This window comes from Truncatella angustata (genome assembly GCF_020726525.1).
Source record: "Truncatella angustata strain MPI-SDFR-AT-0073 chromosome Unknown BKA67scaffold_5, whole genome shotgun sequence".
NCBI lineage: Eukaryota > Fungi > Ascomycota > Sordariomycetes > Amphisphaeriales > Sporocadaceae > Truncatella > Truncatella angustata.
Genome location: NW_025763385.1, coordinates 3,525,616 through 3,551,581, shown reverse-complemented (window position 1 = coordinate 3,551,581; position 25,966 = coordinate 3,525,616). Strand labels below are relative to the sequence as shown.

Here is a 25,966-nt window from a genome sequence, read left to right as displayed (position 1 = left end):
AGACCTCCCAAGCACTGTTTTACGGTTTGTGAAAGAAAACGAGACGACAAAAATACAGACGCGCACTTCAAACTTTAATGTTTACATAACCTGTTCTTTAGTATGACCCTAGTGAAAGACAATTTGCAATCCCGCAAAACGATATCACTGGTAGAAGTACGGATGGCTCTACTCCAGGCTAGCTGCTGTGCCGTGTGCTATTGCTTATCCTGAGCAATGCAAGCGATGCGACACTTGCATCTTCTCGAGCAACCCAACACGGATTTCACTTAAAGACTTTATGAAAGCCAAGCTCTACCGTTTAGTTTTATCTATTATAGGAACGCTTTAGCTCGAATATGACAGAGAAATTCCTGACCCACCGTAGATTACGCGGTGGCTCTATGCAAACCTAGTAATTTAGTCAGATCACAAGGGGGCTTGGGCACCCTGGCGATGGAGACTTCCGCACTTCACGAGTTCCACTTCGGCTGTCTGCTGCTTGATTATGGGTCACCAGATAGATATTCAGCGATTTAGTGAGCTAAAGCGCTTCAAGCCATCGCCAGCCTGTTTTGCTCCAGTATTTCCCACAACAAAAGCATTAACGCTGTTCTAATTATAAAGATGATCGAGACATCTTCTCTTCACGTATTTTGATTTTCGTTTTATTTTCTACCCTTTCTTCCGTCGAGAACGATACCAGCGTTGAAACCCATAATGATAAATCTACTTCTGAATGGCTTGCCTAACCGCATAATGGCCCGGCTGGCTTTTATAGTCATATTCATCTCGCCCGTTTGGGCCATTTCTCTAGACCACCAGGCACTGAACGGCAAACGAGGAACTTGGACTACACATCAAATGGACCGTTTCTTCCCTAGCTGGAATGATATGCTGCGAAATATGTTGGTGGGGACACCGGCAGCAGGTGATACAGACTGTTCAGCACAGTTCCAAGCGGATTTGCATGCAACAACGTGGAGACCATATTCAACAGTGCGATGTCTCCTCGAATCATTTCCTGAGTACCGCAAATCGGAGATGGCTGCTGCTTCAGTGCTCCTGGGTCTTCTTCCAGTTATTCTCTCCCAGCTAGGCCCATCTACTGTGGAACAGGGCCTGCTAGGCCTCCGACGCCCGATTCTAGCGATGTTGCTGGCTGCCGGTTCTCCAACCGCCGTATCCCTTCGTAATACTGAATACGATGAAGCTTTAGAGAAGCGGGTGGGCGCTGACAAAAGAGTACTATCTTTGCCAGTATGGTCCACAAGTTTTATATTATTGGCCCAGTACCTTGTGGCGCTAGGTGCCGCGGTTAATGTTGCAATACTGGCTTACCAACTCTGCATCTGGGCAGTTACTGTATTTTCTCTTGGGTTTGAAGGACTGCCCGCACTGTGGGTGTCTCTTGCTGTGCTTGTTCATTTTGCTGGCGTCTTTGCTCTTCATCGGAAGGTGCAAGTAATTGCAGACGGAACGACCTTGCGATGGGTATTCCTTGATGTGAGACGAGAGTTGGTGCTTTCTAAACTTCAGGCCAATTGGACGTTGAAATGGAGTACAGGAACAGAACGCGGTCGTTTATGGGTGTGGCTATTGTATGTGGGCACAGTGTTGCATATCCTATTTGGATCTCTTGTTTTATCAGGGTTGATCTTCATCTCCATGGTGGACGCTGTCTTCATTGCACTCAGATTCTTTGGAAGTGCATGTGCTTGCAAGGCTGTCTATGCGTTCGAGCTAGCCGGAATCCAAGAAGTAACGAAGTTGGATAAGGAAAATGAAGCCGCATGTTTGGAACTAGGAAGACTCCTACATTACAGTTCTGAGGACGATTCTGTGTCTCGATGTTCATGGGACGAGATTCCAATAGAATCATCATAAAGGAGAGATAGCAATGAACACTTTCCAGAGATTGCACTTTCTTGAACTGACTTGATACGGCAAGCATGGGTGCGCCGAGCATCTTGATATAGACTAGGTCAGAAATCTCGAATTTATGCAATATTTACTCCAATGCTACACTTTATCGGTTGCCACAATCTGTCCTGGGAACTTCCGTGGACATCTAAGGTTGTGCTATGGAACTAGCAGACATCACGAACAGCCAATATCATAGAATGGAATGGAAACCGGTGGAATTATATTTTCGATTATGAAACACCGAGATTGTCTCGGTGTTATGAACTGTTCTCTCTTTTCTCCTTCGTCCTTGTCTTGTACTTCATACGTAGTGCATAGGATAGTAATAACCGTGTCATTTCGCCAAGCCAACGTCTTCGCCCTGACACCTGCCGTACCTAACAATCTTGTGCGCAATTTAATTACGGTTTGAGCCAGTGGTTATATTTCTTGGGTAATGGGTCAGTGTGATCATGCTGGCTTTTGTCATCCATATGCTGATCGCCTTGTAACTCCTCCATGCGTGAAACACGAAAGTTGATTTACCAGGCGATGCTTTGTCGGAAGGATTGATCATATTTCACGTCACTCTTTTCCCGTGAGTCGCGGTGTCGGCCGTGCTACAGCCTTCAGCGGCCTGGGCGGCTTGAGCTGCTCTGATTGGTTTCAAAAGCCATATACTATAGATTGTATACCCAACAATGGCTGTGAGTAAGCAGAAGCTCGTTGCACTTATGGAAGCTATGGCGATGGCCGACCATGTACCATCCTGTACAGCGTATACGTTTAGCAAGGTCGTGCTGAAGCCAAGTAATGAGTTTGTGAGGAGTGGCCTAACCTTCAGTCGTTAGAAAGGTTACTATCTAACCTCAAAAGAGTCTCTGATGGACTTGCGTGATGATATTGTTGAGGCTCCAGATATAATTGCGCTTCCAGACCCACCATATATACGTTAACCCTAGCAGAGAAACAATAAACAAGAACAGTGCAAGTCCAAGTAAAGGAGGATTCTGAAATACTTTCAGCGCAAGTTCGTTGTCTTCCACATGATGTTGAAAGCTTCGGAGCGATTCATAGTCGTGAACGTGGAAGGGAGAACGATGTAACCTGCCAACAAAGTCCAGTTGAGCACGTTGGGTGAGATGGTGTAATACCAATCCACAGATTGGTCATTCTCGATCAGCATCTTGATACAAAAATTCTGCCTTCTTCTGGGTGGCAAAGTAGCAACATGTGCAAAGCTTTTTATACTGTCCGCCATTGAGTTCAATGAGTTAAGACAACTTGAGAAGGAACAAGTAAGGAAAGACCTCTCGAAGTGTGCGGCAAAGTCAGGGTGTTTTCGGTTCTTGAAATACTTCATCACTATGGCTGGGGCCGGGAAATGCGCAGCGGGCGAATGAGTGGCAGCTCTGGTATTCATTACCATGGACCCTGGTGTTGCCAATGCTCTCAGCTGACATTTCCTTGGCGGGAATACATTATATAGAGGAGGAACTTCGAGTAGGTCTCGAGGTCTGCTGCCGGCTGATCATAGTAGGAACTATCATATGACACGTGGTGGGATCGAAATCTAGTGATTTCCGCGCTTGGACACGGTCAGATGCTGGATAGTCGACGGGATCAGGACCGCCTCTGCCACGTACACCGCCAGCACTGCACACACAAACAATAAATGCCACTGAAATGAGCCGTTAGCCGAAGGTCTTGCGTATATATCTGATTCATGAAGGGCTCCAAATAGCGATCGCTGGACTTGCCGTCAGATTTAATGTGTTTCTTGAGTGAATCAAGATGTAATAATTAGTCTGCCTTATCCCATCACCTTCCCCCGAGACTCGAGCCATACGACCGTGAGTTATGGACCACTACGAATGAGGATTGAAGAACAGCAGTCAATATATGGTCTTAACCACGGGTGTCGCCGATAATCCTGCCTACAAACCCGGCTAAAGCTTAAGAGCAAGCCGAAATCTCTGTCTATGCGCTTGTTCATCGAACATTGCTTGTTTACCTACTAGTCGCTCGATCATGGTGAGCCATTGAATTTTCCCGTCTTGAGACATTTGGGGGGGGGGGGGGGGGGGGGGGGGGGGGGGTGGTGGTAGTCAAAATTTTGACAGGCAGAAGTGCCATATTAGCAAGAGCATTGGGGAAGTGGTCTTATATTTCTACTAGAGGTCCGCAAACACTGCTTTGGGAATGAGCACGTCATACATTGCGTTTACAATATGATTCGGTACAAACCCAATTATTATCGTTTTCTGTGAGACTCTGTCCCCCCTCCCCCACCAAAAATAAAAAAGTGTCTCAGGAACCTCGTCTACAGCGAAAGAGCCGTAGAGGTCGCCTCTAACCTATTTCCTTCGGTTTCTGCAACTCCATCATCGTCCCAGCCATTGTGATCAATTTTTGGCACCCTCACAAAGCAAATATCTAAACACAAGCCGACGAGTGCAATTCCTGCGGAGAAATATAAGGCAGCTCTGTAGCCGCTGGTTGCTTCTGCGCCTTTTTTATCAACCTCCGTCTCGATAATGGCAGCAATCCCAAGCCCTAGACTATTGCCGTACAGATTCAAGGTGCCCACCAAACTACTGGCCACACCTTGCTGGCGACGGTTCACGCTATTGCTGGCGATAACCTGCGCTGCTACGAAGACTAGATCAGGACAAAACCCCGTTAGCACCATGGCTGGGAAGACTTGCGCCCAATATGTTTGTTGTTCTGGCATTGTCGCAAGAAGGATGCTGGCCACGAGAATCACACCCACACCAACGGCCATGATCCATTGAGCAGATACTCGGGATACAAGCCAGGCCGTGAGGAACACGGCTATGAGTGAAGCAATTCCAAAGGGGATGAAGTTGATCCCCGTCTGAAGAACGGACGTGTTTCTGAAAACCTGCATCCAGGATATCGAGTACCAGATTGCTATGCCAAAACCCATGTAGCTAAGCAAGACAACGCATAGCAGTGCCGAGAAAGATGGGGCTTTAAATATGCTAAGAGGCATAATTGGTTCCTTTAAAAACTTCTTCTCCCAGATGAGAAACGCGCCAAATAAGACCGCCGTCGCAGAGAGGCAGCCTATCACGGATGGTGCTGACCAACCGACTGATGGCGCTTGACTGGAAGACATGGTCAATTATTGTTTGTGCATTATGTTTAATCCGATTCGTCCCAGACTTACTTGCACACAATATTAAAAATCAACAGGCTACCCAGTCCGGAAAATGCGCCAATGTAGTCGATCCTGCCTTGCTCATCGATAGGAGTCTCTTTAGGCGTGATGAGCATAAGCCATACAGTTATTATGGCTGTCAATATTCCACTTCGGCGATTTATTAATATGACAGGATGACTTCAAGGCAGTTACTCACATCAGAACAAAGAGCCATTTCCAACCAACTGAGTCGATGAATACACCAGTGAGCATGGCCCCAAGCGAGCCCCCAAGAGGAGGAGACGCCGCAAAGAAACCGAGGAACAGGTTGCGCGATCGACCTGGGGGGATCATAACGGTGATCATGGACACCGCATTCGGCATGAAGATGCCGCCGCCCACCCCAGTGAGAGCTCGAGCCGCTATGAAAGCTTCGTAATTGGTGCAGAAAGCATTCACCAAGGAGAAGACACCAAATATGCAGCAACCAAGGATGGTAAGACGTTTGTGACCATAAATCGCTCCGAGTCGTCCAGTTATGAGCACGAATGCACTCTGAGTGAGACTGTGGTGATCAGTCTACTAATCTAGTTGCTCTGTTTTAAATGGCATCATTGGGGCTTACGGATAAGATGCAGGCATCCAGTTCGCCTGGCCGGGTCCAGCCTTTCCGCCGAGATCTTGAGTGATTGAAAGACCTCCCGTAAAGGTTATGGAGTTTGAAATGAACTGGCACGAAGAGATTTGTCAATAACAGGTGTGGTGCACTTCAACGACCAGACTCTCACCTGGATAGTATTTGCGCATACGATCAACAATGTAATCGTGGCTCGTGAACTCTGTGCCATGGATGGTACAGCGTCAAAGGCGCGATCCGTTGACTGGTTTGGGACTTCATCTAAAGTCATGCCTTCCAAAACTGGGCCAGCCGACCTGCTTTGATCGGACTCGTCTGGTACCGCCATTATGTCCACGTGATGTTTTATCATTCAACTCAATGCTGTTGTTGTAATCTTTATGAACACTTCGTTGAGGGAAGAACAGAAACTTGCAGCTTTAAAAGAGAAACGACTGGCGCTAGGCAGCCTGTGCCATCGAGGATCCGGAAAGACCTGGGGCGCTTAAATTCGGGATGGAAGAGGAGCTGGGAGCCTCGAAATATCCCGAAGCCCCACGGCTTCGCCAGTGCCGCTCGTGGCATAAACTTCTCTAAGGTCGACCATACCGTCGAGTGTCTCACCAGTAAAGAAGTGACCGCAGCCGAGGGCGACAATAGGCGTCTCTTCGACATCGATCTCTGAGTGCTTCTTGAACTCAAGCATATCTACGCGCTGTTCCTCTTGGTCACCGCATTCTCAGCAGTACCCGTCTGGGCAGACCTCACCGCAGTAGCTGGGGCACTAATGGTCACTGACGAGGCTCATGGTGCAGCGCTCTTCGCAAGGGAGGCGATCACATGGCGCGGCGCACGGCATGGAGCAGCTCCCGTGGTGGTCACATGCCCAGGCACATTGCTCGATACAGGGAGTGCATGGTTGATTGCACAGCAGATCGTAACCAGAGTGAGGACATCGGACCTATGCCACAGGTATGTTAGTCAGTCTTAGGCGCCTGAAGTTAAGCCATAAGTGAAGTCTTTGTTGGACGCAAACACCGAAAGTCTCTTACCTCGCAGGACTTCAAACAGCTTCCGCACGGCTGCTCGCTGTGACACTGCTTTGGGCATCAATGATTGCAGATACTATAAGGATGGTCGCACACTTTGCTGCATTTTGGATGCCCGAAAACAACAAGTCCATTATCACCCCCGCTCGATAGGAACCGCATGTTCCTGGGCATGGGTGGCTGCACTGCAGTAGCTCGCCACATGGGGTTGGGCAGCGGAAGGCTTTGGACTTCACGTTTCTGTAGCATTCTGCCACGATCACGTGTTTACATCCTGAAACAGTTCTGGACACCTTTGTCTGACATTTGATGCTTCCGAGATCAATCGCATGGTAACAAGCGACGTTGCGCTTGACATACCCGCATGGAAGCTCCACGCTTTCGACTTAAACCAAACATCGCCCACAGTCTTGGCCGCAGAGTTTAGGGCAGGTATGCTCGCAGGTTGTGTGAAGGCGCTGGAACAGCTGGGAGCAGTCTACTGCTTCGTGTATCATGTCGGAGTGACATTGGGCCTGACGTCGATGACCGCATGCCTGCAGCCGGCGCTCACACGGCAGGTCACAGCCGCCCTCGGGTCTCTTGCGCGCAAAGTCCTCGGGCTCCGAACACAGTATGTCTCTCTACGAGTGACGAGGGCAGCACAAGGGCAGCGCGGCACCCACCGTACCAGCGAGGAACTTCGTAAGACGTAACTGACAAACATCGGGCCTTTATTCCATGTCCTGGACGCTGGCGTTTGTGTGAGTGTTTGCCTGGGACCGGGATCGTGCTGATGCCTAGGTGGCGCGAAGCCGACATTCACAGTCGGGATATTATCCATCCCAGAGAATGGGCATGCTCGAAAATGCAAGATGGACTGACGACTCGAATCGCAAACTAGAAGTCCAACAATATAGTCTCTTCTGATACTTGATAGTCTCTGTGAGTTTGTTGTTGAAACAAAAGAGCGGACAGAGCTGGTAAAAATGATGGTCAGCTCTTCAAGCGTAAGAATACATACGTAAGGTCCTCTGAATTGGAGCTAAAATGGAGAGTTTAGATATACGCTGCTATGAGCAAATTCGAAAGCTCCAGACAACCATTAAAACACAATCTCGAATTAGAAACTATTTCAACTGCCTAATCCCGATGCAGATAGATAGCCTTAGTTCCATTGTTCATAATCACCTTACTGCACGTGTCTGATGAATGAAGGTCATGCACATGTAATGGACGGTATGGAGGAAGAGGAGGATGAGGCTAGAGCCTCAATGTTCCGCCCACAAGTACCGATAATTGACTACCCGACTAGCTTCAGAATTCGTCGCGTTAAGGTGGAAGGTTTTCAACTCCTTTATTGAAAGCATTACGTATTACCGTTCGTATCGTCCATAGTCATCATGACATACTCTAGCCTCCCATCCTTAACAAATGGCACGAGTACCTGCACCGAAGGTGTTTCCGAATCTCCTAAGTATGCAGCTGGATTGTCGCGACCTTGAGCCTAACGCAATTGCTAGTATCGATCTTTCCACAATGCTTAGCTCTAGTTACTTACACAACACGAGGGACAAGGTGAGTGTTTGACGTAAACCCAATGAGCGCACTTATACGTGGAAAAATACTTGCAACGGTATTTGTAAAAGCCGCCACCATTATAACTCGGCATTTTGTTGCAACGTAAAGGGTTGAATGACAGTTTCTAACTTTACTTTAGAGAAAGGCTTTGAGGTTACTGTAGCTATAAGAGGGAGTTTGCAGATATATGCCGGTACTACTCTGGAGCTGCCTTCCACGACGCTGCTCTTGGTCAAGAGGACGATTACCTATTTCGTGTTAGCACGGCTGCCTTCTGTTGCCTTACCACAAAATTACATGCAGAGCTCGAACATGCATTCCTGTGCGAATTACAACTAAATGTAAAGCTAAATTCAAGCTAACCTAACAATAAGGGGGTAGGTCCGATTCGCCAATTGAATTGCCAACAGTCATTTATTAATTTCTTCATGTGTGGTTTGTAGCATCAACCAGTACCTTGTGCATTAGCCTTCCAACATCGTGGTCTCTCATTCGTGCGCACAGGCTGCCGTGCAAGTGTCCCACAGCAGGATAATTCCCTCATCGTGTAACACACCGAAACACAATTATGGGACTAAATTTCTTTCCTAGCCTGCATCCTTCGGGTTATCTATGTTTCTGTATATGTTGAAAAGCAGGGGACCTGGCGAAGCTTCGGTAAGAGATAGTCGATTGAAGGAACGAGAAAAAGATGCACCGTATCGCAAACTGGAAGAGGTTGAGGAGGCTCAGTACAAAGAGGGCTTACGCATGATGTCGTTTGTGTGGAGGCACCTTGTAGAGGCTCAGGCCGAGGCAGAAGGCATTGTACAAAGTCAAACTGGCAGTTAGCCTACAGAGCTCTCCCAATAAGCCGGGCGAAGTCACCTTGCCGCCAGTAACAAATCCTTAAGATACAGTGCTCCAACTGGGAGCGCATATCCTCGCTAACTTGTTGATCCATTGCAGAGGTAAAGAGATGGATCAGGCTGGGATCTGCCTTGGGATCTGTGAAACAAAGAATCTCTGTCTGAGGCGCGGAACCTCAAAGCAACAGACTTAGAGCTCGCAGAAAATGACAAATCAGCCACCAATAGCCCCCGCGAAGCCACGTAGTTTAGGCCTGGGCTGGCACATGTAGCATACTTCTGCCCTTTACCAAGTGGCGCAAAGTGCTCCATGTCACAGGGACGCAAAAAGACCATCGCGTCCCTCTTAGATCGTAGATTGGGTTAGCGTAAATGCCCGCCCTGGAGGGTATTAAGCATACTTAGTAGAATTTTGTAAGCGCAGCTTGGGGCCAGATTAGGCCAGAACACAAATTTCTTTCTTGAGCAACGTTAGTGAGCAATCATTTGCCCTCTAGACATATTAAAGCTGCGCGTAGATTGCGTTAGTCAGCCTAAACGGAAACGTCGTCCACGCCTCATACTACGGCTGTTGTTGCTCACCCACTTGTCACGGATCTGACCATATGCATCTTCTCTCCGGCAGTTTCTCCTTACACACACACACACACACACACACGTTTATTACGCCCGGGCTATTCCCCTAGAGGGCAACTAACTCTATAGTACACGACCATTTCTGAAGTTTCCGTCATGGTTCCGACTTAAGCCCATACTCAAGGACTAATCCGTTTCCATCTCTATCCATTTCTCTTTCATGACATCCCTGTATGATACTGTTAGTGGTTAGTATACAGCATTTCTGCTTGAAGTTGACTCCTCCAAGTGTTCAGAGTCCTATCCTCGGCGACTGAAGCGCGACCTGCTGGGTTAGTATGTTTTAGAGATGTCTCCACTGTTGTACATGATTTTGTTTCTATTGTGTTGAACTGCTCGCTTCCCTCACTGTCAATTGTAATCGCCCCGTCGCCATGGCAAACTACTACCTGTCGCTGGTAATACACCCAGCCAACATGATCGCGAATATTAGCATCGACGAAAATGTCGTTATAGCTGGAAGGAACTGGCGCTTGTAGCGTTGGTGGGATTATGTTTGTCCATATCTTTTCTGCTTCCGTGTCCTGTCCTGACGACAGAGAAAAGTTCCAAATGCCATCCAGCGTGACAAGTTGTCTTGTTGACGATTGCTGTGGTTTCAACATGGTGGGTGCGTCGATTTCACGATGTAATACAGCATAGGCTTCTGGCAGCGCTTTCGTTGTGTTGTCGACTGTGTCTTATGGCCTACTGTCACAATTCAGCTGATCGTGAGAGCACTGTAAATAGGTCTGATTCTCTCGGTGTAAGCTACAAAAGGGATCGGCTGATGAGCCCTAAATAGTATCTAATCTTTGGAACAACATTTCCCCGCTCTGCGATCTTTTAAGATTATACGTGACACCCACATACATCGTCCTAAACGCGCCAAGCAAGACACAAACGCGTTTGCATCGTCAGCAGCTGCCGGAAGTTCCGGGTGCAGTTCCTTTAGTGCTTGCGCCCAATAGAGCCAATGCTCCCCCCGCAAAGGGGGGCGGGGAAGGGGAAGAGGGGGCGAGGGGGAGAGAGATTATAGGGGACTCCCATCACGGCATATCGGCCCTTCCGACCGGGAAATCCGGATTCCTTTCGTGATTCGGTGCTGTTAGTGGATGTTTTGATTTTAGTTAGGCATGGTCGAGCGCCCTATCTATCAATTTGTCGCTGGTATCGACGATAACAAAATATTCAAGTTGCACGCTGTGTTTATTTTCTGCTTTCCGCATTTAGTATACGGGATCCCGCGGGACCCACTATCCGACTACTGTGGTATGGCGAAGACCAATCCGTGCCAGACAACCACTGTAGGCTTATGACTTGTCATGGATATTGTATCAATAGAAGATCTGACACACGATTCGGGTACATATTTGTATTTAAGTGTCACCCGCAGAACACACAGACCAAGCCACCCACGTTCCACAATCATTTCTGTCCTACTTTTCTCCGTCCTCGACCCCATAGCACCAAGAACGTTCAGTCGCACCTTTGTTCGCAATGCGAGGCCGACTCCCACTTATCTCGATGGTGACCTGTCTAACTTAGCTTTGGCGGCAGCCCAGGCCACAGATCCCACCACGGTGGTCGGCGGATGGTGGTCGCCATCTTGATCCGTGCCGTTTGCAGAGCGTGGCGTGCCAGCGCCTCAACACGACATAACAACGGCTGCCCCGCCGCCAAGAAGCCGCCTCGGCCTTGTAGGTGCCCGACACGGTGCGTCTCCCGATGATACCCAGCGAGTGGTTATTTGTCGGGACTCTTACGGCGCACCCCGCTAAACGATTTCTCGACCGATATTTAGGTGTCATTTTACCCACCTCAGTCGCCCAGGCTTTCCTGGATGCAGCAGCCCATTTTGGCGACGAGTTCCGCATCGATGCCCTCGTCAACAACGCCGGATACGGGCTCGCAGGCGACACGGAGGCTGCTTCGGAGGAGGAAATGCACCATCAGCTCGAGACCAACTTCTTCGGCACCGTGCGCATGGCGACGAATGCAGTCAGAATCATGAGGTGACAGTCTGGCCGTGGTGGCATCGTGTTCAACATCTCTTCCCTTGGCGGCGTGGCCGCTTTTCCCGGCCAGTCATTCTATCACGCAAGCAAATTTGCTGTGGAGTGTTGGTCGGAGTCCTTTGCGAGGGAGTTACATCCGGACTGGAACAGTGAGTTTTTGATCATGATCTCATGTCGCAGCTACCAGGATTAGGAAGAGACAGATTCTATCTTTATACCTAGTCAATATCTGTATCGTCGAGCCTGGTAGTGTCGAAACCAACTTCGAGCATGGCAGCAAGAAACGGACCGAAATCCACGAAGCTTACGATGGGCCCGACATGCCGGCGCGTAGACTGGCTGCGTGGGTCGAGAAGGGTGTGGCGGCAGGTGCTGGCGCTCCGCCTTTGGCTGTAGCTGAAGTAGTGTACCTCGTAGCCAGCCGAAACGGGAAGGTCCCGCTCTGGCTGCCGAGGCTCAGCCAGGCTCTGTATCAGTAGGGTTAGCGGTCTAGGCACGTTGAGCGCAGGTAGCGTTGTCATTGCAGTCTATCATTCTCTCTCCACTGAGAAGCCGAACTGCAGGATGGCACGAGATCAGAGATCAGTCTGAAAGTGCTCCTGCTTATTCCTGTCTCCGTCGCCGAGGTCATGAAGACGATGGTAAGGCAGACGCAATAAGTCCGATTGTGTGGACCGTGAGAACAACCGGAAGAGTTGCCCTACTCGGGAAACGTTGGATCTTCCTACGGTCCTGGTTATTGGGAAAGGAAGGGTCTGACTCTACTAAACAGGCAACGATCCCCACAGCTTTCAACCCAACCTGCACAATATTGTGCTGGACTATAGCTAGGGCCCTGGGGAACGATCTGAAATGAGGAGACATCTATTGCCTAGTACGCGGAAACACGAAGTGATCGGTCCTATCGAGGTACTGAAAGAAGAGAGTGGAAAGCAATCATTTGCTACGCCCCAGCGGGCTACGTCGACCCAATGCTCAAATAGGATGCAGATAACATGAGGCGTTTTTACCTGCATTGAGAACAACACATTTTGGCCACATCAAGGTCGGATATGTTCGGTGATGGGCTACGCACTCGAGAGGGTCGCAGCTGGCTCTGAGGTTTCCGCAATTGAGCAGGGGCTAAGAATCTGTTGGCCCCCCGGCCACTTCCCTCACAAGCTTGTTATGTTAGACTACATAATTTGCTGATATCACTCTATGTGCCAGGGTCAGCATTGCCGTCACAGATCCGGTCTTGAACATTACGACGAGAATAGGTGCCAATCGGGGATCGATTCCGTCTACTGCCGTTTGAGAATTCCCAAGTTGCCCGACTTAGCAATCCCTTATAAGCTATTACATGTTGGGCGGCTCCAGTTTCATCCATTTGTGGTCTTTGTGCTAGCCATTCAAGGGATAAGGTGTGCCGGTAAGATCGCAATCTGCTTCAAGGACGGATCGAAGTACCTGAGTCTTTGGCGAACAAATCCTCCAGACTGCTTCTGTGATAAGTGATATTTTTGCTAAGGCAACCAGTCGCAAAACAAAAGAGAGGCCTGGAAATCACGAAGCAGATCTCAAGGATCAACCATTATTTTCTGCTTGGATCGTGTACTGGAAATAACATCCAGCGGTTTGATCTACAGGCTGTAGATGGTTCTACACGAAGCGCAATCTCAGCGATAGTCGGATCAGCCATGGCGCTGGAAAGTCAGCCATCGATAAGAGCTCCGTGGAGCTGCTTAGACAAGCGCAAGGAGTTACCTTTTAGGAAAACACAAATATGCTGCACATGGACGTGCTGACCTGAAAAGGAGATTGATAGTCTTTCCGAAGTGGGTTTCAGCGTAACGTGGACAGGATCGATCCCTATAGCAAGACCTAGAGCCTTCCAAAAACGATCTAGGATAATATTATGTTTGTGTCTTGTTATGTGCAGAAAAGAAGTGCTTGGATCCCCTCCGAAGTACGTGGCTCGATGGCCTACATCGACTCAATATTGAAGGAGTCCCGCGTATGGTTACAAGGCATCATCGTGTGTATGCGATCGACGCACTTCGGCGATGCCGAGACCCTGTCAACCAGAGCATGCAGACAAGATTGCCCGAGTCCACTTAGGTTCGACTGTATCGGGCAAATGAGAGGATCCGTAGACGCCATCTACGAATCGAATTTTGCCTGTTTAGTTTAGCGGCACGGCATCCTCGTTTCTGCCTGTTTCTCTGTCCTAAGCTCATTGGGACGACAAAAGGCTGTCGTGCAAGCGTTCTTCCCAAAATACTTAATGGGTCGTTGCATCATCGGCAGGCAGGCGGCGCACAATCCCGTAATCACCTTCGTGTCTCGCCAAGGCAGTGACTGGATAGTGGTCTTGCAGGTGACAAGCAACGATCGATCCAAAGTCGAACATGTGGCTGCGACATGGATGGCACATCGCCTGCGGCCCTTCTCTGTCGACATGCGGCCTCTGCTTCCTGAAGCATGCTACGAGGTGGCCATATCCAAGCCAGGGCACGTGCTTGTCCTCATGCCCGAGGATGGTGTGCATGTGAGCCCCGAGCTGGCAGCGTCTGCTAGTCGGCTGCGATTTGACGGTACCATGCCGTGATGGGGTATATTGTACACGGCGGGCATCCCTTGAGATAAGCAATGATTGGCAATGACAGGTTTGATCTGCTTGCGGCAGGTGTGGTGTACGTATCAAGATTGAGTTCATTTCTGTTCACCGTGATCCATAGACCTTGATTGGGTGATGCCACACGAAGACCTCATCTCGAGCGTTACAGATGTGCTGAAGCGAAACTGTACGGCTCGAGTTTTTTTACTTGCAGGAACTTGAAGTTCTCAATATGCTGACGAAGTGTGTCTTTCTCTCACCAGTAAGCCTTGTTTCATATAAATGGACTCTCTATCCAAGTTGCGTGAAGCGTCCTCGATCTAGTTCGAGATAGACAATCGCTGGTGGTACGAAAGGTGATGTCAGATCAGTTCTACAGCAGAGTGAAAGACTATAAGACAGGTAAGAGATTCGTAATCGCAGCGTAGATAGGTAGTATAGGTGATATTAGCTGCAAGACTGAACTCTGTCCCTCTCCTCTTTCAGGGGAATTTTCCCACTATAAATACAACCAACGCCTGTACAGTTCCCAGTGTCTGCTACGATAGTATCGTCGTAGGGCTAAAGCAACGCTGTTTCAGAAGCCAAGACCCCTTTATTCGCCCTCAAGCCAGATCCACCCTCTAACGATATCCTCAACCCCTATTCTGGAACACACCCTATTCTGGAACATAACCTACTCTGGAACGCTGTTCTTGAAACTGTTACGGGCTATGGGCCGTGTATCAGTTGTCAGCTAAAGCCTTCAACCATGAGCGCGACCATGAAGCTCAAACCCGACTAGCTTATAGGCATGGCTGCCGGCGTGCACTTTCCCAAGCAATAAGGTTTCGACGGACTGGCGAAGTGGCGAATTTGCAACTACAAATTGTGCCATCATATGGATGGAAGATTGTGTTTCTATTCTTTTTCAAGCTTTAGATGCTCGTCAATAGGATAGTCAATTGAAACATACATCGACAGCGCCTCTCACAGCCAGAAGCCGCAGTGGTTCTGGTCAAGCATGCGGCAATGTCGCCTGCCTCTCCGTACTCCTGTAAATCGTGCTAATGTATTTGCAGCAATTCATTACTTTGATGGCTGGAAGTATCCATCTGAACTGTCAGGCCTTGCCTAGTGCTCACCTTTTTGGTTTACTTATATAGTATTCAACCGCGTTTTATCGTATTGTTTGTTTAAATTGAACGTGGGGACCGTCTTTGGATGCGCTTCTGACGTCTTTTTGGGGACTTGTGCGTCCATCATCTCAATCGTGATGTCTTGTATCCCATGGAGGACATGAGAATCTATATATACATGAGTGGAAGCTGGTGTAGAGTAATCCATAGCCCACAGATTCTGACGTCGATGTCATGATCTGCAAGGGAGCTTGAACTAAGTGTGATTCAAGCACCGGTAGTTGGTGCTCAGGAAATAACTGCCTGTCATCAGTAGAGCGTGCGACAAAGTGCGGCCCATTTCGAGGCACATGCAAGTCGCCAAAGGATAAGCCGATCAAGCAAGGGAGTGTGGAGCTCTTCAATATTTAATGTTTCAATGCCATTGATTATGTGAAACCACCAAGGTACGACAAATTGTACGGATCTTAATTGATGCTGGATTCGGGTAGTGGCAGCAGCGTTACAATGATGCAACTGGACACTCGCGGCTGACAATCGGATATACACACAAACATAAGCAATTGGTGCGTCGGTACTACATTGCCAGCGAGCGATGGAAGGGAGAAAAACGGAGCGATCGTTAGGTCACGTAAAGAATACGGTATACTTAGAGATTTTGGGCAGTGAATCTTAGAAGATTATAGGGACGTTGGGTCTGATACAAAACTAGAAGAGCAGAGATGTATTGTACTTCTGATCAACTTGGGCTCCAAAGCAGGATTTCGTGGATACTAGTGCATGGAACATAATGTTTAGGACAGCTCCATATCATCTAGACACTTCATGCTCTTATATATGGTTAGCGAGCCCAGACCTGCGGAAGGGGACTTGATCGAACTCACTCATCTGCAGTAAGTGTGTCGTCACAAGTTTGTACTGCGCATTCCATACTCTAGGGCAGGCAAAACAACTTTGCGAAAAAGTCTTTGAGCGATACATGATCCTGCTCTTCTCGACAGATACTGGCGGCCTTTGGGCTGCTCTCCACGTATTTCTCAAATGCTTCATCGGTTGAACGAACTTGATGGCCCAATCTGAATAGCATCGCGTGGTTATCGCGAGTCGCCCCTGAGAACCAAACTACGAGTACTAAGCTTGCCAGTAGTATGCTCCAAGCCCATTGCACTAGGTCTTGTATCGATTTCGCTCTCAAATACTTCTCCTGCTTGTCATTTCGCACGTCCGTTTCAAAAGCTTCGTCTTCTCTACTTCTCAATTAGTTTCTAAAACTTGTTGAACCTTGGGGCCGACTCACACGGCGTCATCCTTTTCGCTTTTGCATCGTTGTACATGTTTGGCTAATGGTAGAAATATCCATTTTGATAGCTGAAGATCACAGCGATAAATGTGATAGCGGCGCTCAGCGCCAGCCAAAAACCGAGTTCTGCATTATACAAAGCGCAGAATGTCGTAAAGCCTGTCGGAAAGACTTTGAGGACCCATGCCCGAGTAACAGAGTCAAGAGAATCCGATTTGCGGATTGCTTTCCTCTGCTGTTTCTGCGGCTAGCCATGTACATCGAGGAACGCTATATCATTAGCGACCAGCGCGACCGGTGCCCAGAGGGATTTCTGTAAAAAGCCAGGAAGCAAAAGGAAAGCAAATCGGATGACGATAAAGTCCTTCTCGGACCAGTTCTTCTCCTGAAAGTAAGGATGGTAGAGCGCAAGTGGTGCGAAGTTGAGGCAAAAAGAGAAGAACGCAAGCCCGAAGTAGGGTGCAACATGCCAGCTAAGGGTGCGCCAGGGTTTTGTCTGCATTTCCTTCTGCATGTGCTGGTTGCTAACCAAAGGCGTCTGCTCTGTTCGCTGCTCCATTCTATGCTTGAAAATGTCGTCTCAGGGTGTTGGCGCCTTTCCGGCAACAAATCAGCCAGGGATAGAAAGTGTAATGATCTTTCGAGAATGTGAGGCTAATGGCCACGTCAAGTTGCCTGGATGCATGGGAGGCGGCATTGGATTTGTAGATAGACTCTGTTCACTGCAATCTAAATTCAATACAGGCCAAATTTGTCGTATACAACATCCTTGAAGAGCAGCTCGCTGGAGTGTAACTCTTCCTGTGTTCTTTGCTTTCTTCGGGGTAGTGATGAGTTGCAGCCGACGGTGAGGTCGCTGCTAGGGTCAAAGCCATCATAGGTGCAGTTTAAGTTCTTAAAGTGTCATGGTATCAATGCACCTATCATGGTTCTTCGCGCGTCACACAGAACCTCCGTAATGAGTCTCGGCGGTTATTCACTCCGTTTGACATTCCATTCACGATTATCTTACTGAGAGCCTAATACGAGGAGATTGACATAGTTAACAGGACACATCATCCTAAGGGTGCCAAGAGGTTTTTTTTCTCAAGAAAATCAGACTATTTTCCATCTAGTCAACGGCTTGATATTCACAGTGGGCAGCTAATGACTTGGTTCATTCTACCTAGGTACCCGTACGCTTCGCAAGTCTGTACAGTTCCTCCAAACAGCGGAGAGGTCTCTACCATCCCGTACATGTTAGTTTATTGGAAAGTCAAAGCAAGCTAGACAAATAGTACAGCACCGTCAATAGAAATTTCTTCACAGGCTTCCAATTGGCCCCGATTGTCAGGAACGAACCGCACCTAGCATTTCTCGGCATCGTTGAATTTTGGACAGAGACAGCCAATCAGAAGTTGATTAACAACTGCCGAGTGGATCTGAAGTTTAGCTAGATCCTGCCATTGCTTGACCCATGCCGTATCAAAATTGAATGCTAGGCCCAAACCAAGACCTTTCTCCGTACCTTCCACGCACGCAAAATTCTTTCTGGAACGACAAACAGGCTGCCCTCACTTTCGGATATGCTGCCGAACCTTTCGCTAGAGATGTATTCCCTATCGGAGCTTGGCCATTCTCAATCATAACCATGGCAAGCTCATGGACACGACAGCCCTTCCGGCGTCTGTTGACCTCGACACAAGCCCGGACGAAAAGTAAAATGTAGTAAACTAGGAACATGTCAGAGATTTCCATGACACTCCTAGCACTGACTATACCTACATCAGTGCCACCAACAGGCAGGGGCTTATCACAATATATAAAGTATGCATCAATTTTGATAATAGTCTGTCTGTATTAAGCCCCACAGATGCATCCATAAAAAGGACTAGCAGTCAAATGAGGTACTGGAGACAGACCCACGCGTTGCCAGGGACAGGGGCAAAATTAGATTTGGTCGCATTATTCACCGAACTCTTCTACGTTGATCTAATATTACCATTATATAAATACATCCAATATCTAAGATCAATATGGTAACTGTTGATGCATAACTTCAATGGGCTTACTTACGGTGGTCAATAAGCTTCCCTTAAGAACGATACTATGGTGGCAAGCCGAAAACCCCGCAGTGGGGCAAGTACCGCGCTATTCCCAAATACGTGTTAGTACTGCCACACCCATACAAACAGATAGTTCCTTGATCGATTCGTCTGACATGGACCTCTGCAACCCACCCAGCGAAGCCGGACCAGGATGCTGCTGTGGTCTCAAGGTGTTTGCTTGGTTTGAAAGTAAGACGATGAGTCACTGAAACCAAGCATACGAGCTACTTATGTGTCACTGTACTAATGTACCTTGGCACCTTCCCATGCCTTCTGGCAGCACGTGACATAAGCTGGGCGCTCGGGCCAGCTACCAGCTACCCCGCATATATTCATTCCTGCCCTGATGAGACTTGAAGTCCAGGGGAGAGTCTTGCATCGAAATCTCGTGCATATCGACAATGGCCGCTCCGGAGTTTTGAGCCGATATTCAGAACGAATATGTCTGGGGATGCAGACCCACCACTGAGGATCCTCTCTCTTGGTAAGCTTGGCCTGTCTCTGACCTAGCCTGTTGCGCTAATCCTCTAGATGGGGGAGGAATCCGCGGCAAATCTAGTCTCTTGATTCTGGAGACAATTATGGAACAGATCCGCGAATCTCAAGGTCTCGATGAAGTTCCCAGACCATGCGACTGGTTTGATATAATCGGGGGCACCAGCACCGGCGGGTAAGTCATACACGCTCCGCTGCACCGCACCCCTGCTGACAATCTTCGTAGGATCATCGCGGTCATGCTCGGGAGATTAGGCATGACCGTGGATCAGTGTATACAAGCATATGACAAAGTTGGACGGACTGCTTTCACACCGAAACGGGGAGGACTTTCTTTTGCCCCACCCCAAGGTGCCTATTCCGCTAAAGCTCTTGAAGGTGCTATCAAAGAAGTAGTCCGGGAGTATTGCGTGGAGTCTTCGTGTATCGACCAACGGAGTCGAGGTCAGTCAACAGTCACGACTTGCCAGCACGGCGACGCAACGTTCCGCGATCAATCATGCACGAAGACGTATGTCTACAGGAGTTGGACTCTGCTGAGGATACTAGGTTGACTGACACCTTGAAGTGTTGTTCTAGCCATAACAAAAGATAATGTCGATGCGCCGCCTACGCTCTTCACTACCTACGACACAACAGCTGCCTTTAAAGACTGTACTATCTGGGAAATCGCCCGCGCGACGTCCGCTGCGACAACCTTCTTTAAGCCTATCAATCTCGGTCGGGATAAAATTGAGTTCATCGATGCAGGTTTTGGCTATAACAATCCGTGCGAGGTTCTTATCGACGAGGCACGACGCCAATATCCCACACGCCGTCGTCTACAGGTCCTGAGTGTTGGCACCGGTCTTGGGGACGTTGTTACGATCAAAGATTCAAGAGTGTCCATCCTCAAAGCCTTGAAGAACATGGCAACAACATCGAAAAAGGTGGCAACAAATCTCGATAATCGCTACGGTGATAGCGGCTGCTATTATCGGTTCAACGTCGAGCGCGGCTTGGAAGATATCACACTGGCGGATTGGCAAAAAACAAGCCAGATCTCTGCGCATACGAGCAACTACTTGATGGAGAACAGAAGGCGAATCCAGAAATTTGTGGATGGTTTTATTGCCAGACCTATAAGGCTGGTAGAACCTGTGGCTGAACTTGATGGGCTGCCCAAGCGTCAGTGAGAGAACCATTTGATCGTCCGTCAACTGATAATTCATTCGCTATAGGGCGTATCTCGCCACGGCCGTTTCAAGCCAACGGACAGGTGGGACAGGCAGTCGAACTGCTAGAGCACGTTGTAAAGATCCAGTCGACGACACTGGCAAAAGATCACCCTGATCGACTGGCATGTCAACAGGCGTTGGCAACAACATATCAAGCCAACGGACAGGTGGGAAAGGCGATCGAACTGCTAGAGCATGTGGTAGAGATCCGGTTGACGACACTGGCGGAGGATCACCCTGATCGACTGGGATCTCAGCAGGCGTTGGCAATGGCATATCAGGCCAACGGACAGGAGAGAAAGGCAATCGAACTGCTGGAGCATGTGGTCGAGACCCGGTTGACGACGCTGGCGGAAGATCACCCTGATCGACTGGGATCTCAACACGCCTTGGCAATGACATATCAAGCTAATGGACAGGTGAGAAAAGCAATCGAACTGCTGGAGCATGTGGTCGAGACCCGGTTGACGACGCTGGCGGAAGATCACCCTGATCGACTGGGATCTCAACACATGTTGGCAGTAGCATATCAAGCCAATGGACAGGTGGGACAGGCGATCGAACTGCTAGAGCACGTGGTAAAGACCTGGTCGACGATGCTAGCGGAAGATCACCCCTATCGACTAACATCGCAACACATGTTGGCAGTAGCATATCGAGCCAACGGACAGGTGGGGAAGGCGGTCGAACTGCTGGAGCATGTGGTCGAGACCCGGTTGACGACGCTGGCGGAAGATCACCCTGATCGACTGGGATCTCAACACGCCTTGGCAATGGCATATCAAGCCAACGGACAGGTGGAACAGGCGATCGAACTGCTAGATCACGTGGTAAAGATCCGGTCGACGACACTGGCGAAAGATCACCCTGATCGACTGGCATGTCAACACATGTTGGCAGTGGCATATCAAGCCAACGGACAGGTGGGACAGGCGATCGAACTGCTAGAGCATGTGGTCGAGATCCGGTCGACGACACTGGCGGAAGATCACCCTGATCGACTGGGATCTCAACACACGTTGGCAATGGCATATCAAGCCAACGGAAAGGTGGGAAAGGCGATCGAACTGCTGGAGCATGTGGTCGAGATCCGGTCGACGACGCTGGCGGAGGATCATCCTGATCGACTGGCATCACAACACATGTTGGCAGTGGCATATCGAGCCAATGGACAGGTAGGAAAGGCGGTCGAACTGCTGGAGCACGTGGTCGAGATCAACTCGACGACGCTGGCGGAAGATCACCCTGATCGACTGGGATCTCAACACGCCTTGGCAATGACATATCAAGCTAATGGACAGGTGGGAAAGGCAGTCGAACTACTGGAACACGTGGTAAAGATCCGTTTGACGATGCTAGCGGAAGATCACCCCTATCTACTGGGATCTCAACAAGCGTTGGCAATGGCATATGAAGCCAACGGACAGGTGGGAAAGTCGTTCGAACTGCTGGAGCACGTGGTAAAGATCCGGTTGACGATGCTAGCGGAAGATCACCCCTCTCGCATTGTCAATCGACTTTGCCGAAGTCGCGATTCTGGACTATATACATGAAGCTCTGTCTGCCATTCAGTACACTCCTTACCGTACGTCCTTTTGGAAAACATGATCACTGTCGCTGCAGGTACAGTACAGCAGAATCTGGACTCTTGCGAAACTACTTGGCGTCTATATGTACTATACACAAATTGTATCACCATTCTGTCTTTTAACATCATTGTCAGCGAGACTTTTGCAGTATTATATTTATTTTGGTTCTTTATGATGATTTCCTCAGGTAAGATTGATGTGTACTTCTCACCCCTCGTCCATGTACAAGACTATCTGCACATTAGCACTGTGTGGTCCATGACAAGCCTGCAAATGCCCCATAATAAGCAATTTTCAATTTGCCTGGCTGCTCCTCTTAGCTGTGACTGTGCGCATGAGCCATCTGCGAAGGAAACTATGTTGAAACCTAGTCAAAAAGCCTCATTGTGGAGATTTCAAGGGAATTTCTTGTTGTTTATCATCAAACAACATTAACACGATATCCGCAGTCAAGCGGGAGTCGAATAGCCATCCATTCCATTGTGTATATGGGATGCAGCAATCTCATAATTCTTCCCGCTTCGAAGATCTGCGGAATCCAAGGGGCGATCTGACCGTTACGATGTAGCGGGTAGATTCGAGAATTTGCCGATGTAGTGTATCCATCCGTGGGTTCTGTATAGTGTTGAGAGCCCTAGTCGTCTATTGGGGTGGCATCGAAGCGATGCACAATGATACGTTTCACGGATGTCTTTGTCTGTGTATTGACCATTATCAAGACTAAGGGCGTCAAAGGGATTTATAATGCATGTTGCTGAATAGGTAGTCGTTGGATCCTTGCGATCAGAAAAGGGTCCGCTACTGGCTGGTTCTGGGCCCATGGCTACGATGTACAAGCTAGGGACACGACCAGCTCTATGGTGACACGAGTAAAACGAATTATAGCCCTGACAAGATGCACCATTGTTCGACTCATATTTTCAGTGCTTCCTGAGGTACAGTCTGTTTGACTACTGAGAAACCTGGACCATCCAATTGGCTATGCTGCCATTCATTTTGCAGAGAGCGCACAAGCCAAAGACGTATGTCTCATCCAATACTTGGAATATTGAAGGCTACCTAAGCAAAGCACATAACATCTTCCATCCGGATCCGTCCAAAGCCAAACGACATGTACGCGAGAGCTCTTCCAATCAGCCAAGTCTTCACGATTTTCACAGAAAAAAAACGTAAAAGGGAGGACTTCCACGATGAGCTTCTACCGCCAAATCCTCCTGGAGTAGAGCCCATCGGACATGAGTTTGAGCGGTGGCTAAGAACAAAGCAAGATATCCACACGAAACATCCAAAAGACGACGTGAATAATGCCACCAGCTCCCAGAACAATCAAAAGGCCTCTCCGAATGAATATACGATCAGCATGGTAACAAGTACTCGTGACGAATCGCCAGCATCGGCCAGCCCTATCTCTGAGATACACGAGCCTAGATCGCCTCGTCGTCAAGACTTTACTGAAAAAGATTGCCGATCATCGGGGAGCATGTCAGAGATGTCGAACCCTGCAGCCACCGCTCGGGATGAGACTAGTGGCTTCGCGACAGGGTGGGAAAGTCTGAGGGATGGCACACTTCGCAATGACTCCAAAGCACGTCGCAATCGGTCACCGTTCGACTCAAGCCCATATGGCTCAACAACCAAACAATTGGCCCTGAGCATGAGGTTGAAGCTTCACGCCGCTCAAGCTTGGCCCGCAATCCATGATCAACACATTTCCTGTCAGGATGTTGTTCAATCTGCAATTTCGATAAGAGGACATTGCTGCAGCACATTGAAAAGACGTTGCAGTTTTCTTGGCAGGATGAAATTCCATGAGAGTCTCTCCTGAGCGGTTATGCTATCTCATCCAGCCGCCAGAAAACCGCAGCCATGCTGAAAATAAGTCTGTGGGCCCTCCGAGACTATGCTATGGGCATGAAGATTTCAGAAGACGGAGAAATGGGGACAGAGGCTACAGGAGTCACGGGACAATCTGTAGATTTCTGGAACATCAGACCCACAACTGACGGTATCTCTGTCTTCAGTCATGGGCTTATATATTCGTTTATCAAGGGTCATCTTGTCTTGGCTCATATTTTCTTTATGCTGTGGGTGGCAGGACTTGGACTTGGACTTGCGTTTGTTCATCTGCCGGGCATGGTCGGGAAAAGTCTCCTGGACAGCTGGGCATGTTTTGATACTGTAGTCAGTCATGATCCGATACTGTCTGTCACGGTAGGCCGTTACAGCAAGAAGCGGATCCTCTTGCCCTTGTTCATCCTGTCAAGCCATGTGCCGCCAATGGGCCCACATCAATCGATCCATGTGGGGCCGGTCTAGGATACCAGAAATATATTTCATGAATAGTGGATCCTTACGTGCAGTACAGTATTGTACAGGTATGGAATTTATTTTCGGCTTCCCTGCTTGCAGCACGTCATGTTACCAAATGCGTACTGGGCTTAGCCACTTGCCAATCAGTGCAGAACTCACATAATCATCACTCTGGGCTTGTCAGTCCGACCGGTTTAGTGATCGATCTGGCCCCATGAGCTAGACTGCATGTCTGCGAGACTTGATCCAACGGCCACCATGACGAGGCCATCCACATGCTTTCCATCTCTCTTTTAATACAATAATTTGTCTCTTCGCCTCGGGTTGCGCCTTTGCTCCAGCTTTCTACTTTCATCATCTGATTGCTCCCAAAATCTGAGATGCAGTTCTTCGACTGCCTATATTCTACCTACTACTGTCTTCCCATCTCACATTGTACACCGAGGACATCTGTATTTCAGCGACGATCTCACGACACTGCTACGTTCCGAGTCACTCGTCGTGGCAACCCCGCTGTCCCTTTCTCCCTAATTTTATCTTGCTTGCCCTGCAACTCGATCCCTATCAGAGCGCGAAATCGATCGAGCGTTCGATCGAATCGATGGATGACTAAGCAATCGACCCCGTTCGAATCGAATCATACACCTCCTGTCGTTCGAAATGAATCATTCGATCCGTTGCTGGGTTGATTCGATTCGAGACCGAGCGAGGAGCTGAAGATCGAGGCGGTCGATTTCGGTCGACCCAGTAAACTGTCCAAGGCCCACAATGGAGCGAATTATTAGTCAGGAACCAATCGGAATTGTCGCAAACTATCCCGAAGCGCTTGATTGGTTCGACTTCAAATTACAGTGGGCTCTTACTCGGCAGTCGAACTTTTGACACAGGTCAACGACCAAACACTGAGCCGTGCACTCGCGTACGCATCATTTGAGTAGCCCGTACCATTCCTGGATCAATCCAATCTTTAGTCTCCATTGATTGATTCGCGGGCCACCGCTGGCAAAACCGGTTGTACAAATGTATTATTGTCTGCTGGGCCAAAGACTACCGACATGACCAGTTTTTGACACCTCAAGAGCTTATTCCACGTTGCCAACCAGCAACGCCCTCTGTAGCATCCTCACACCAATACTCCGAATCCTTTGTCGCAGCTGGTACCGGTCGAAGAGCCTGCTGATACACCAACACAAACTCTCACAACACCGGCTTCTCAGAACGATGCATTCCCCGACTATCAACTTTGGTGCAGGGAGTGGTGGTGCCGATTTCCTAGTTGCGAGTTAGACTTCAACGTTAAGAATGCGCGTCTGGTGGTGGGCTCATGGTTACCGATTGATCAACAACAGTCTCGAGTCCCGAAACACATCTGGGTGTGTTCTATATGCGTTGCCAAATCGATACCACGACCCACCGACACGTACACGTTCGTCTCGAGTACGTCCAAATCAATAGTCAAACATCTCAGACGAATTCATCGCAAACGATCGCCTGT

General features: G+C 48.8%; 11 protein-coding genes across 11 annotated transcripts; 7 read left to right on the top strand and 4 right to left on the bottom strand.

Annotated features, from left to right (window-relative positions):
- The first annotated feature begins 496 nt into the window (after positions 1–496).
- On the top strand, positions 497–1,981 carry BKA67DRAFT_570522 (uncharacterized protein). The gene has a single exon (XM_046103166.1). The coding sequence runs from the start codon at positions 700–702 to the stop codon at positions 1,864–1,866; it is 1,167 nt and encodes a 388-aa protein (XP_045957887.1). The 5' UTR covers positions 497–699; the 3' UTR covers positions 1,867–1,981.
- A 2,226-nt stretch (positions 1,982–4,207) lies between these two features.
- On the bottom strand, positions 4,208–5,958 carry BKA67DRAFT_518838 (major facilitator superfamily-domain-containing protein; the record flags this gene model as incomplete). Its single annotated transcript, XM_046098042.1, has 5 exons — positions 4,208–5,015; positions 5,078–5,218; positions 5,268–5,615; positions 5,676–5,779; positions 5,839–5,958. The coding sequence occupies 5 exons, from the start codon at positions 5,956–5,958 to the stop codon at positions 4,208–4,210; spliced, it is 1,521 nt and encodes a 506-aa protein (XP_045957886.1).
- A 495-nt stretch (positions 5,959–6,453) lies between these two features.
- On the top strand, positions 6,454–7,410 carry BKA67DRAFT_537244 (uncharacterized protein; the record flags this gene model as incomplete). Its single annotated transcript, XM_046100287.1, has 2 exons — positions 6,454–6,638; positions 6,999–7,410. 2 exons carry the CDS (start codon positions 6,454–6,456, stop codon positions 7,408–7,410), a joined length of 597 nt encoding a protein of 198 aa, XP_045957885.1.
- Positions 7,411–9,671: 2,261 nt separating this feature from the next.
- On the bottom strand, positions 9,672–10,496 carry BKA67DRAFT_326145 (uncharacterized protein). The gene has a single exon (XM_046096210.1). The coding sequence runs from the start codon at positions 10,362–10,364 to the stop codon at positions 9,942–9,944; it is 423 nt and encodes a 140-aa protein (XP_045957884.1). The 5' UTR covers positions 10,365–10,496; the 3' UTR covers positions 9,672–9,941.
- Positions 10,497–11,466: 970 nt separating this feature from the next.
- On the top strand, positions 11,467–12,235 carry BKA67DRAFT_660184 (uncharacterized protein; the record flags this gene model as incomplete). The annotated part of the gene is made up of 3 exons (XM_046107576.1): positions 11,467–11,718; positions 11,761–11,905; positions 11,979–12,235. The coding sequence occupies 3 exons, from the start codon at positions 11,467–11,469 to the stop codon at positions 12,233–12,235; spliced, it is 654 nt and encodes a 217-aa protein (XP_045957883.1).
- A 629-nt stretch (positions 12,236–12,864) lies between these two features.
- BKA67DRAFT_326129 (uncharacterized protein) lies at positions 12,865–13,781 on the top strand. The gene is made up of 2 exons (XM_046096209.1): positions 12,865–13,167; positions 13,275–13,781. Exons 1-2 carry the CDS (start codon positions 12,957–12,959, stop codon positions 13,541–13,543), a joined length of 480 nt encoding a protein of 159 aa, XP_045957882.1. The 5' UTR covers positions 12,865–12,956; the 3' UTR covers positions 13,544–13,781.
- A 2,626-nt stretch (positions 13,782–16,407) lies between these two features.
- BKA67DRAFT_537241 (uncharacterized protein) lies at positions 16,408–16,807 on the bottom strand (the record flags this gene model as incomplete). The annotated part of the gene is made up of 2 exons (XM_046100286.1): positions 16,408–16,715; positions 16,771–16,807. The coding sequence occupies 2 exons, from the start codon at positions 16,805–16,807 to the stop codon at positions 16,408–16,410; spliced, it is 345 nt and encodes a 114-aa protein (XP_045957881.1).
- A 213-nt stretch (positions 16,808–17,020) lies between these two features.
- Positions 17,021–17,332, bottom strand: BKA67DRAFT_660182 (uncharacterized protein; the record flags this gene model as incomplete). Its single annotated transcript, XM_046107575.1, has 1 exon — positions 17,021–17,332. The coding sequence occupies one exon, from the start codon at positions 17,330–17,332 to the stop codon at positions 17,021–17,023; it is 312 nt and encodes a 103-aa protein (XP_045957880.1).
- A 1,661-nt stretch (positions 17,333–18,993) lies between these two features.
- Positions 18,994–20,897, top strand: BKA67DRAFT_570509 (acyl transferase/acyl hydrolase/lysophospholipase). Its single transcript, XM_046103165.1, has 4 exons — positions 18,994–19,344; positions 19,392–19,530; positions 19,582–19,866; positions 19,924–20,897. Exons 1-4 carry the CDS (start codon positions 19,302–19,304, stop codon positions 20,528–20,530), a joined length of 1,074 nt encoding a protein of 357 aa, XP_045957879.1. The 5' UTR covers positions 18,994–19,301; the 3' UTR covers positions 20,531–20,897.
- Positions 20,605–22,125, top strand: BKA67DRAFT_519086 (uncharacterized protein; the record flags this gene model as incomplete). The annotated part of the gene is made up of 1 exon (XM_046098063.1): positions 20,605–22,125. A coding segment is annotated over one exon (1,521 nt), but the record flags the coding sequence as incomplete, so codon positions are not given.
- Positions 22,126–23,272: 1,147 nt separating this feature from the next.
- BKA67DRAFT_679437 (uncharacterized protein) lies at positions 23,273–24,477 on the top strand (the record flags this gene model as incomplete). The annotated part of the gene is made up of 2 exons (XM_046108874.1): positions 23,273–23,703; positions 24,009–24,477. The coding sequence occupies 2 exons, from the start codon at positions 23,273–23,275 to the stop codon at positions 24,475–24,477; spliced, it is 900 nt and encodes a 299-aa protein (XP_045957877.1).
- Positions 24,478–25,966: the final 1,489 nt, after the last annotated feature.

Coding starts and splice junctions, on each gene's coding strand:
- BKA67DRAFT_326129 (XM_046096209.1), top strand. CDS start 12,957: ATGTGCCAGGGTCAGCATTGCCGTCACAGATCCGGTCTTGAACATTAC. Junction 13,168..13,274: donor TCAAGGGATAAGGTGTGCCG/GTAAGATCGCAA, acceptor TAAGGCAACCAG/TCGCAAAACAAAAGAGAGGC.
- BKA67DRAFT_326145 (XM_046096210.1), bottom strand. CDS start 10,364: ATGTTGAAACCACAGCAATCGTCAACAAGACAACTTGTCACGCTGGAT.
- BKA67DRAFT_570509 (XM_046103165.1), top strand. CDS start 19,302: ATGTCTGGGGATGCAGACCCACCACTGAGGATCCTCTCTCTTG. Junction 19,345..19,391: donor ACTGAGGATCCTCTCTCTTG/GTAAGCTTGGCC, acceptor CTAATCCTCTAG/ATGGGGGAGGAATCCGCGGC. Junction 19,531..19,581: donor GGGGGCACCAGCACCGGCGG/GTAAGTCATACA, acceptor CAATCTTCGTAG/GATCATCGCGGTCATGCTCG.
- BKA67DRAFT_570522 (XM_046103166.1), top strand. CDS start 700: ATGATAAATCTACTTCTGAATGGCTTGCCTAACCGCATAATGGCCCGG.